The sequence below is a fragment of the Cyclopterus lumpus genome, chromosome 15 (assembly GCF_009769545.1).
Source record: "Cyclopterus lumpus isolate fCycLum1 chromosome 15, fCycLum1.pri, whole genome shotgun sequence".
Lineage (NCBI taxonomy): Eukaryota > Metazoa > Chordata > Actinopteri > Perciformes > Cyclopteridae > Cyclopterus > Cyclopterus lumpus.
In genome coordinates, this window is record NC_046980.1 from 935001 (window position 1) to 947500 (window position 12500).

Consider the following 12500-nt stretch of genomic DNA (forward strand, 5'->3'; position numbering starts at 1 on the left):
TTTCTCCTCCTTCGTTTATTTCTCCTCCTCTTCGTTTATTCCTCCTCCTCTTCGTTTATTCCTCCTCCTCTTCGTTTATTCCTCCTCCTCTTCGTTTATTTCTCCTCCTCTTCGTTTATTTCTCCTCCTCTTCGTTTCTCCTCTTGGTTTATTCCTCCTCCTCTTGGTTTATTTCTCCTCCTCTACGTTTCTCCTCTTGGTTTATTTCTCCTCCTCTACGTTTCTCCTCTTGGTTTATTTCTCCTCCTCTACGTTTCTCCTCTTGGTTTATTTCTCCTCCTCTTCGTTTCTCCTCTTCGTTTCTCCTCCTCTCTGCTGAGACTGAACTGTTGAAGAGCGACGCTCGCCCTCCTCCTCATCTCTCCCCCGTCTCTCTCTCTTTTTTCCCTCGCTCTCTCAATGCGCATTTTCTCTCTGCAGCAGCAGCCAATAGGAGCGCAGGGATGGGAGCTTCGGCCCGCCCCCCCCCTGCTCTCCTCTGAGCTGTCAATCACGGAGGACTCACAGAGCTGAATGTAAATGAAACTGAGACGTTCTACAGAAAAAGACCCCAAATATGAAAATCATTGAGAATAATATTATATTCAAGGAAAATCAATCCATGCAAATTATATTTAATATTTTACATCATCTTGCCCATATTTGTGTACTTTTAGCATTTTTATACATTTTAATATTCTATATTTTTCCTCTATATATATTTAAAATTCTTTATTCATTTATATTATATTTTAGTAAATTGTATAATTATTCTTTAATCATTTAAATTTTTTTATTTTCTACCTTTTTAGGAGTTTTATGTTTTAAAATTTTATTTATTTCTGAACATTATATTTCACGTTAAAATTCACCTATATTCAATATTTTTATATTCTTTTCCTTTCTATTTAAATGTTTCTTCCATGTTTTAATATTTTATATACTTCAAACATAAGACTGAAGGATCAGAGGTTTAAAAAGTTAATTAGCAAATAAACACAAACACACTCTGAATGGTCTCAGCGTGTTTGTGTTTTTGTTTGTTTGTTCAAGCAGATGTCAAATGTATTGCCTCGCTTTAAACTGCAGATTCAACAAACAGACTTCTAAAGTTTCTCATCGTCATCATCAGTCACTCCATGTGGAACCAAAGTTCACGAGCAGGAGTTCCTCCTGGACACTGTTAGCCGTACGCCGTTAGCAACATGTGCTGAGGCTAGCGCGACAACCAATGGAGCAGCGGAACAGGAAGACCCGCCTGCTGGTTGCTGGTGCGCGAGACCCAGGGACTCCTCTGGTTGTATATAAGTCTGTGCTTCATGTGTTAAAGCTGCATTCTCTCTCCTGACCACCAGGGGGCGACTCCTCTGGTTGTATAGAAGTCTATGCTTCATGTGTTAAAGCTGCATTCTCTCTCCTGACCACCAGGGGGCGACTCCTCTGGTTGTATAGAAGTCTATGCTTCATGTGTTAAAGCTGCATTCTCTCTCCTGACCACCAGGGGGCGACTCCTCTGGTTGTATAGAAGTCTATGCTTCATGTGTTAAAGCTGCATTCTCTCTCCTGACCACCAGGGGGCGACTCCTCTGGTTGTATAGAAGTCTATGCTTCATGTGTTAAAGCTGCATTCTCTCTCCTGACCACCAGGGGGCAACTCCTCTGGTTGTATAGAAGTCTATGCTTCATGTGTTAAAGCTGCATTCTCTCTACTGACCACCAGGGGGCGACTCCTCTGGTTGTATAGAAGTCTATGCTTCATGTGTTAAAGCTGCATTCTCTCTCCTGACCACCAGGGGGCGACTCCTCTGGTTGTATAGAAGTCTATGCTTCATGTGTTAAAGCTGCATTCTCTCTACTGACCACCAGGGGGCGACTCCTCTGGTTGTATAGAAGTCTATGCTTCATGTGTTAAAGCTGCATTCTCTCTCCTGACCACCAGGGGGAGACTCCTCTGGTTGTATAGAAGTCTATGCTTCATGTGTTAAAGCTGCATTCTCTCTCCTGACCACCAGGGGGCGACTCCTCTGGTTGTATAGAAGTCTGTGCTTCATGTGTTAAAGCTGCATTCTCTCTCCTGACCACCAGGGGGCGACTCCTCTGGTTGTATAGAAGTCTATGCTTTATGTGTTAAAGCTGCATTCTCTCTCCTGACCACCAGGGGGCGACTCCTCTGGTTGTATAGAAGTCTATGCTTCATGTGTTAAAGCTGCATTCTCTCTCCTGACCACCAGGGGGCGACTCCTCTGGTTGTATAGAAGTCTATGCTTCATGTGTTAAAGCTGCATTCTCTCTCCTGACCACCAGGGGGCGAGTCCTCTGGTTGTATAGAAGTCTATGCTTCATGTGTTAAAGCTACATTCTCTCTCCTGACCACCAGGGGGCGACTCCTCTGGTTGTATAGAAGTCTATGCTTCATGTGTTAAAGCTGCATTCTCTCTACTGACCACCAGGGGGTGACTCCTCTGGTTGTATAGAGGTCTATGCTTCATGTGTTAAAGCTGCATTCTCTCTCCTGACCACCAGGGGGCGAGTCCTCTGGTTGTATAGAAGTCTATGCTTCATGTGTTAAAGCTGCATTCTCTCTACTGACCACCAGGGGGTGACTCCTCTGGTTGTATAGAGGTCTATGCTTCATGTGTTAAAGCTGCATTCTCTCTCCTGACCACCAGGGGGCGAGTCCTCTGGTTGTATAGAAGTCTATGCTTCATGTGTTAAAGCTGCATTCTCTCTACTGACCACCAGGGGGTGACTCCTCTGGTTGTATAGAAGTCTATGCTTCATGTGTTAAAGCTGCATTCTCTCTCCTGACCACCAGGGGGCGAGTCCTCTGGTTGTATAGAAGTCTATGCTTCATGTGTTAAAGCTACATTCTCTCTCCTGACCACCAGGGGGCGACTCCTCTGGTTGTATAGAAGTCTATGCTTCATGTGTTAAAGCTGCATTCTCTCTACTGACCACCAGGGGGCGACTCCTCTGGTTGTATAGAAGTCTATGCTTCATGTGTTAAAGCTGCATTCTCTCTCCTGACCACCAGGGGGAGACTCCTCTGGTTGTATAGAAGTCTATGCTTCATGTGTTAAAGCTGCATTCTCTCTCCTGACCACCAGGGGGCGACTCCTCTGGTTGTATAGAAGTCTATGCTTCATGTGTTAAAGCTGCATTCTCTCTCCTGACCACCAGGGGGCGACTCCTCTGGTTGTATAGAAGTCTATATAAATGACTCTAGTTCTCTTGATTTATTCCCTCAGTAAACATTGTAAACATTAGTTTTTGGTCTCAATCTCTAGTTTCAAGTTTTCTTCAATACAGAATGATGTTCATTTAGTAAATTATGGTAATTTAGAGTCAAACAGACCATAAAGCAGGAGACGCTTTAGGGGCGGGGCTACAAGGTGATTGAGAGGTTGTCACCAGAGACGTATACGCTCCCTCTTCTTCTTCTACTGTCTCTCCTGAATATATTATGGGATGTATTGGTGACATATTGTTGCTTGTCATGATATAAAAAACTAGAATTTACTGTTACGGAGTATAATTAATTAATAATGTTCTTCAGTAATAAATCTGCATTCACTGTTAATCTTTGTCTCAGTCAGTTGCTCACACACACACACACACACACACACACTTCTGCTCTGACAATCATAAGCTGAGTTGTGTGTGTTTAGATGTGTGTGTGTGTGTGTTTGTGTTTAGATGTGTCTGTGTGTGTGTTTAGATGTGTGTGTGTGTTTAGATGTGTGTGTGTGTTTAGATGTGTGTGTGTGTGTGTGTTTAGATGTGTGTGTTTAGATGTGTGTGTGTGTGTTTAGATGTGTGTGTTTAGATGTGTGTGTGTGTGTTTAGATGTGTGTGTGTGTTTAGATGTGTGTGTGTTTAGATGTGTGTGTGTGTGTTTAGATGTGTGTGTGTGTGTGTTTGTGTTTAGATGTGTCTGTGTGTGTGTTTAGATGTGTGTGTGTGTTTAGATGTGTGTGTGTTTAGATGTGTGTGTGTGTTTAGATGTGTGTGTGTTTAGATGTGTGTGTGTGTGTGTTTAGATGTGTGTGTGTGTGTTTAGATGTGTGTGTGTGTGTGTTTGTGTTTAGATGTGTCTGTGTGTGTGTTTAGATGTGTGTGTGTGTTTAGATGTGTGTGTGTGTTTAGATGTGTGTGTGTGTTTAGATGTGTGTGTGTGTGTGTGTTTAGATGTGTGTGTGTTTAGATGTGTGTGTGTGTGTTTAGATGTGTGTGTGTGTGTTTAGATGTGTGTGTGTGTTTAGATGTGTGTGTTTAGATGTGTGTGTGTGTGTGTGTTTAGATGTGTGTGTGTGTGTGTGTGTTTAGATGTGTGTGTGTGTGTCAGCCGTACCTTCAGCAGATCTTTGGGGAAGTCTTTTCCATCGTTGAGACCCTCCAGGTTGGTGATGAACTGACTGCAGGACATCCTCTTCCCCACATTCTACACACACACACACACACACACACACACACACACACACACACACACACACACACACACACACACACACACACACACACACACACAATAAAACGGGGTGTATCGGAGCAGATACCCTCTTAGTCCGTATCAACCACTAAATCCTACGTTTCCCATGATTCCATTCCCCAGGTCCGTGAGCCAATGGGAGGCCGCCTAGCGGTGAGGCGCTAACACAGCAGAACTTTAATTCAACTGTTTTATTCATATTTAAATTCATCGTTGGTCTAAAATACCTCCACAGCAGTACTTTACTTTACTGTAGTAATACACGGACTGTGTAGAAGTACCTCATACATCACGACAACACTTTACAGTACAGCTCAGAGGTACATGTAGTACTTTATACTGTACTACAGCTCAGAGGTACATGTACTTTATACTGTACTACATCTCAGAGGTAACTAATGTACTTTATACTGTACTACACCTCAGAGGTACATGTAGTACTTTATACTGTACTACATCTCAGAGGTACATGTTGTACTTTATACTGTACTACAGCTCAGAGGTACATGTTGTACTTTATACTGTACTACAGCTCAGAGGTACATGTTGTACTTTATACTGTACTACAGCTCAGAGGTACATGTTGTACTTTATACTGTACTACAGCTCAGAGGTACATGTACTTTATACTGTACTACAGCTCAGAGGTACATGTACTTTATACTGTACTACAGCTCAGAGGTACATGTAGTACTTTATACTGTACTACATCTCAGAGGTACATGTAGTACTTTATACTGTACTACAGCTCAGAGGTACATGTAGTACTTTATACTGTACTACAGCTCAGAGGTACATGTAGTACTTTATACTGTACTACATCTCAGAGGTACATGTAGTACTTTATACTGTACTACATCTCAGAGGTACATGTAGTACTTTATACTGTACTACACCTCAGAGGTACATGTAGTACTTTATACTGTACTACAGCTCAGAGGTACATATAGTACTTTATACTGTACTACAGCTCAGAGGTACATGTTGTACTTTATACTGTACTACAGCTCAGAGGTACATGTTGTACTTTATACTGTACTACAGCTCAGAGGTACATATAGTACTTTACACTGTACTACAGCTCAGAGGTACATGTTGTACTTTATACTGTACTACAGCTCAGAGGTACATATAGTACTTTACACTGTACTACAGCTCAGAGGTACATGTAGTACTTTATACTGTACTACACCTCAGAGGTACATGTAGTACTTTATACTGTACTACAGCTCAGAGGTACATGTAGTACTTTATACTGTACTACATCTCAGAGGTACATGTTGTACTTTATACTGTACTACACCTCAGAGGTACATATAGTACTTTACACTGTACTACATCTCAGAGGTACATGTAGTACTTTATACTGTACTACACCTCAGAGGTAACTAATGTACTTTATACTGTACTACATCTCAGAGGTAACTAATGTACTTTATACTGTACTACAGCTCAGAGGTACATGTTGTACTTTATACTGTACTACAGCTCAGAGGTACATGTAGTACTTTATACTGTACTACACCTCAGAGGTAACTAATGTACTTTTTCAGCTTCAGTGACTACTTTTCATCGCCTTCCTGGCGAGGATCATTTGACTGACCCACCAGTACTTGTACTTGTACTTGTACTTGTACTCCAAGCCGATACTGCTGACATCCCACTGAGGGAAGGTTTTGAATGTCAGAAGTGCTGCTCAGCGTGTTGCTAGGCAGAGTTCACACCAGAGAGCTCTGGAAGGAGCCCAAACATACCAGTATGAACAATATGAATAAAAGACAATTATCAGACTTTTAATTTGACAGCGTCAATAACAATGTGTAAATCCATTCGACATGTAAACATTCATGTTCCCTGGATATCTGCCATGTGTAATCAATGTATAATAATATCAATAGTTATGAAAACAGTTCTTAAACTGCTCTCATGTGGTTGGGTTTCATGCTGTCAGTTAGAACCCAATGAGGCGTTCCCCAGGGTTCCATACTAGAACCACTGCCGTTCTCCAAATATAATATATCATATAATCTGTGTGAAAGTTTATCAAATGCTGTTTCTATGTAGACGACCCACACATCTACTATAATAATAATAATAATAATAATAATAATGCACTTTTCATTCAAAAGAATACTGAGGTCCTTCAATCAGCAACTTAGGTTGATGTCAAATTTAAATATATTGACAGATAATATTCTCATCTACGTAAGAGCTCAGCTGAGGTTCCTTCAGGTCTAGAACAACAGAACCTCATATAAGGAGTTCCTGTTCACATCAGCTGATCACCAGGAACCTTGAATGTTGATGAGAATCAGACTCACGTTCCCATGAAGGTCCGTGTTCAGCAACATGACGGCACACGTCAGAGTGTGGACGCTGTCTGAGGGGGAGAGAGACAGGTTAGAGACGGGAGACAGGTTAGAGAGAGGGGGAGAGACAGGTTAGAGACGGGAGACAGGTTAGAGAGAGGGGGAGAGACAGGTTAGAGACAGGGGAGAGAGACAGGTTAGAGACAGGAGACAGGTTAGAGAGAGGGGGAGAGACAGGTTAGAGACGGGAGACAGGTTAGAGAGAGGGGGAGAGACAGGTTAGAGACGGGAGACAGGTTAGAGAGAGGGGGGAGAGACAGGTTAGAGACAGGGGAGAGAGACAGGTTAGAGACAGGAGACAGGTTAGAGAGAGGGGGAGAGACAGGTTAGAGACGGGAGACAGGTTAGAGAGAGGGGGAGAGACAGGTTAGAGAGAGGGGGAGAGACAGGTTAGAGAGAGGGGGAGAGACAGGTTAGAGACAGGGGGGAGAGACAGGTTAGAGACGGGAGACAGGTTAGAGAGAGGGGGAGAGACAGGTTAGAGACGGGGGGAGAGACAGGTTAGAGACGGGAGACAGGTTAGAGAGAGGGGGAGAGACAGGTTAGAGACGGGAGACAGGTTAGAGAGAGGGGGAGAGACAGGTTAGAGACAGGGGGGAGAGACAGGTTAGAGACGGGAGACAGGTTAGAGAGAGGGGGGAGAGACAGGTTAGAGACAGGGGGAGAGACAGGTTAGAGACGGGAGACAGGTTAGAGAGAGGGGGAGAGACAGGTTAGAGAGAGGGGGAGAGACAGGTTAGAGACAGGGGGAGACAGGTTAGAGACGGGAGACAGGTTAGAGACAGGGGGAGACAGTTTAGAAACAGGGGGAGACAGTTTAGAGACAGGGGGGAGACAGGTTAGAGACGGGAGACAGGGGGAGACAGGTTAGAAACAGGGGGAGACAGTTTAGAAACAGGGGGAGACAGTTTAGAGACAGGGGGAGACAGGTTAGAGACAGGGGGGAGACAGGTTAGAGACAGGGGGAGACAGGTTAGAGACAGGGGGAGACAGGTTAGAGACAGGGGGAGACAGACAGGGGGAGACAGGTTAGAGACAGGGGGAGACAGGTTAGAGACAGGGGGAGACAGGTTAGAGACAGGTTAGAGACAGGGGGAGACAGGTTAGAAACAGGGGGGAGACCGGTTAGAAACAGGGGGGGAGACAGGTTAGAGACAGGGGGAGACAGGTTAGAAACAGGGGGAGACAGGTTAGAAACAGGTTAGAAACAGGGGGAGACAGGTTAGAAACAGGGGGGAGACAGGTTAGAGACAGGGGAGAGACAGGTTAGAAACAGGGGGGAGACAGGTTAGAAACAGGGGGAGACAGGTTAGAGACAGGGGGAGACAGGTTAGAGACAGGGGGGAGACAGGTTAGAGACAGGGGGGAGACAGGTTAGAGACAGGGGGAGACAGGTTAGAGACAGGGGGAGACAGGTTAGAGACAGGGGGGAGACAGGTTAGAGACAGGGGGAGACAGGTTAGAGACAGGGGGAGACAGGTTAGAAACAGGGGGAGACAGGTTAGAAACAGGGGGAGACAGGTTAGAGACAGGGGGAGAGACAGGTTAGAGACAGGGGGGAGACAGGTTAGAGACAGGGGGGGAGACAGGTTAGAAACAGGGGGAGACAGGTTAGAGACAGGGGGGAGACAGGTTAGAAACAGGGGGAGACAGGTTAGAGACAGGGGGAGAGACAGGTTAGAGACAGGGGGGAGACAGGTTAGAGACAGGGGGGGAGACAGGTTAGAAACAGGGGGGAGACAGGTTAGAGACAGGGGGAGACAGGTTAGAGACAGGGGGGAGACAGGTTAGAAACAGGGGGAGACAGGTTAGAAACAGGGGGGAGACAGGTTAGAAACAGGGGGGAGACAGGTTAGAAACAGGGGGAGACAGGTTAGAAACAGGGAGAGACAGGTTAGAAACAGGGGAGAGACAGGTTAGAAACAGGTTAGAAACAGGGGGAGACAGGTTAGAAACAGGGGGAGACAGGTTAGAAACAGGGGGGAGACAGGTTAGAAACAGGGGGAGACAGGTTAGAAACAGGGAGAGACAGGTTAGAAACAGGGGAGAGACAGGTTAGAAACAGGTTAGAAACAGGGGGAGACAGGTTAGAAACAGGGGGAGACAGGTTAGAGACAGGGGGAGACAGGTTAGAAACAGGGGAGAGACAGGTTAGAAACAGGTTAGAAACAGGGGGAGACAGGTTAGAGACAGGGGGAGACAGGTTAGAGACAGGGGGGAGACAGGTTAGAAACAGGGGGGAGACAGGTTAGAAACAGGGAGAGACAGGTTAGAGACAGGGGGGAGAGACAGGTTAGAGACAGGGGGGAGACAGGTTAGAGACAGGGGGGAGACAGGTTAGAAACAGGGGGAGACAGGTTAGAAACAGGGGGGAGACAGGTTAGAGACAGGGAGAGACAGGTTAGAGACAGGGGGGAGACAGGTTAGAGACAGGGGAGAGACAGGTTAGAAACAGGGGGAGACAGGTTAGAAACAGGGGGGAGACAGGTTAGAAACAGGGGGAGACAGGTTAGAAACAGGGGGAGACAGGTTAGAAACAGGGGGGGAGACAGGTTAGAGACAGGGGGAGACAGGTTAGAGACAGGGGGAGACAGGTTAGAGACGGGGGGAGACAGACAGGCAGACAGACAGGTACCTTCAGTGGGGACTCTCTCGGGGTTACACTGTCTGTACCTCCTGGAGAACTGAGCGAGGACTCTCTCTCTCTCCTGAGTTTCTCCCATCAGAGCAAACTGACTCAGAAACGTCCTGAGACACAAAACAACAACAACAACAACAACAGTTCAGCCACCAGCTGGATGGTTAGTGAAATGCACCCTGGGAATCGTAGTTCCTTTTAATCACAGAACCAGATACTTTCTCTTTTAGTTCTGATGGTTTTGAATTATTATCAATTAATACCAAACATGTTCTATGTTACAATTAATCCACGACTTTGTTCTACTTTAAAGAGTCTGACATGGTCCAGGTCTCACAGTGACATGGTTCAGGTCTCATGGTTCAGGTCTCATGGTTCAGGTCTCACGGTGACATGGTTCAGGTCTCATGGTTCAGGTCTCATGGTTCAGGTCTCATGGTTCAGGTCTCATGCTGGAGGACTGGACTCACCTGAGCGCCTGATCGATGGTCAGACCACTGAAGCTGAAGTTACTGAGATATTCTTCTGCCACCATCTGACTGAAGTCATTGCTGCAGACACAAAAAGGAGGGATTAGGAAGGAGGATAGGAAGGAGGACGGGAGGATAGGAAGGAGGATAGGAAGGAGGACGGGAGGATAGGAAGGAGGACGGGAGGAGGATAGGAGGAGGACGGGAGGAGGATAGGAAGGAGGATAGGAAGGAGGATAGGAAGGAGGATAGGAAGGAGGACGGGAGGAGGATAGGAAGGAGGATAGGAAGGAGGATAGGAAGGAGGATAGGAAGGAGGACGGGAGGAGGATAGGAAGGAGGATAGGAAGGAGGACGGGAAGGAGGACGGGAAGGAGGATAGGAGGAGGACGGGAGGAGGATAGGAAGGAGGATAGGAAGGAGGATAGGAAGGAGGATAGGAAGGAGGATAGGAAGGAGGACGGGAGGATAGGAAGGAGGACGGGAGGAGGATAGGAGGAGGACGGGAGGAGGATAGGAAGGAGGACGGGAGGATAGGAAGGAGGATAGGAAGGAGGACGGGGAGGATAGGAAGGAGGATAGGAAGGAGGACGGGGGGAGGATAGGAAGGAGGACGGGGAGGATAGGAAGGAGGACGGGGGGAGGACGGGGAGGAGGACGGGGGGAGGATAGGAAGGAGGATAGGAGGGAGGACAGGAAGGAGGACGGGGAGGATAGGAAGGAGGACGGGGGGAGGATAGGAAGGAGGACGGGGAGGATAGGAAGGAGGACGGGGGGAGGACAGGAAGGAGGACGGGGGGAGGATAGGAAGGAGGACGGGAGGAGGATAGGAAGGAGGATAGGAAGGAGGACGGGAGGATAGGAAGGAGGACGGGAGGAGGATAGGAGGAGGACAGGAAGGAGGATAGGAAGGAGGACGGGGGAGGATAGGAAGGAGGATAGGAAGGAGGATAGGAAGGAGGATAGGAAGGAGGACGGGGGAGGATAGGAAGGAGGATAGGAAGGAGGACAGGAAGGAGGACTCACTTCTTGCCGAGGTGTCGGGCCACGTCAGACTTCCTGAAGCCGTCCAGGCTGAAGAGCCGCTTGGCGAGCCGCTTGGCCGCCTGCAGGTCGGCCTTTGTGCCGTTCACCAGCGACTCGTCGGCGAGCGCCAGACGCTCCGCCACGTCGGTCTGTGGGTACAGCAGCTCGGGGGGGCGGTTCACCGGACGCTCCCTGGTCTCACACACACACACACACACACACACACACACACACACACACACACACACACACACACACACACACACACACACACACACACACACACACACACACACACACACACACACACACACACACACACACACACACACACACACACACACACACACACACACACACACACACACACGTCCCTTTTTTGTTAGAACCAAAGTGATGTTTACTGGTTCCTGTTCTCAGTGTTCCTCCTTTACGCAAATGAACCAGTTATTATACTTATTGATCATTACATCATAGATATCTGGTGCAGTCCAGCATTTATTTATCTTACTATATTTACTCTGAATTAGAAAAGAATAGAAAGACTTAGTCATTATTATGAATTTAACTAAATTAAAAGTGTTAGTCCACATCAGTGTAACAAAGAAACAAAACCACGTTAACAGACAACAACACAGGTTACAAATGATACCAAATGAATAAATACTGTATTTTTATAGTATACATGTTATTATTGCACTAGTATACATGTTATTATTGCACTAGTATACATGTTATTATTGCACTAGTATACATGTTATTATTGCACTAGTATACATGTTATTGTTGCACTAGTATACATGTTATTATTGCACTAGTATACATGTTATTATTGCACTAGTATACATGTTATTGTTGCACTAGTATACATGTTATTATTGCACTAGTATACATGTTATTATTGAACTAGTATACATGTTACTATTGCACTAGTATACATGTTATTATTGAACTAGTATACATGTTACTATTGCACTAGTATACATGTTATTATTGAACTAGTATACATGTTACTATTGCACTAGTATACATGTTATTATTGCACTAGTATACATGTTACTATTGCACTAGTATACATGTTATTATTGCACTAGTATACATGTTATTGTTGCACTAGTATACATGTTATTATTGCACTAGTATACATGTTATTATTGCACTAGTATACATGTTACTATTGCACTAGTATACATGTTATTACTGCACTAGTATACATGTTATTATTGCACTAGTATACATGTTATTATTGCACTAGTATACATGTTATTGTTGCACTAGTATACATGTTATTATTGCACTAGTATACATGTTATTATTGCACTAGTATACATGTTATTATTGCACTAGTATACATGTTATTATTGAACTAGTATACATGTTATTATTGCACTAGTATACATGTTACTATTGCACTAGTATACATGTTATTATTGCACTAGTATACATGTTATTATTGCACTAGTATACATGTTACTATTGCACTAGTATACATGTTATTATTGCACTAGTATACATGTTATTATTGCACT

General features: G+C 45.2%; 1 protein-coding gene across 2 annotated transcripts in view; it reads right to left on the reverse strand.

Moving 5' to 3' along the window:
* The window catches only part of psda (pleckstrin and Sec7 domain containing a), a 63802-nt gene that overhangs the window by 12082 nt on the left and 39220 nt on the right, over positions 1 to 12500 (reverse strand). For both annotated transcript variants that reach the window (XM_034551825.1, XM_034551826.1), the window contains 5 exons: positions 10972 to 11163; positions 9946 to 10026; positions 9473 to 9585; positions 6790 to 6848; positions 4331 to 4420 (listed from right to left, as the gene is read on the reverse strand). In XM_034551825.1, coding sequence (XP_034407716.1) covers positions 4331 to 4420; positions 6790 to 6848; positions 9473 to 9585; positions 9946 to 10026; positions 10972 to 11163 — 535 coding nt within the window. The remainder of the gene's footprint in view (positions 1 to 4330; positions 4421 to 6789; positions 6849 to 9472; positions 9586 to 9945; positions 10027 to 10971; positions 11164 to 12500) is intronic.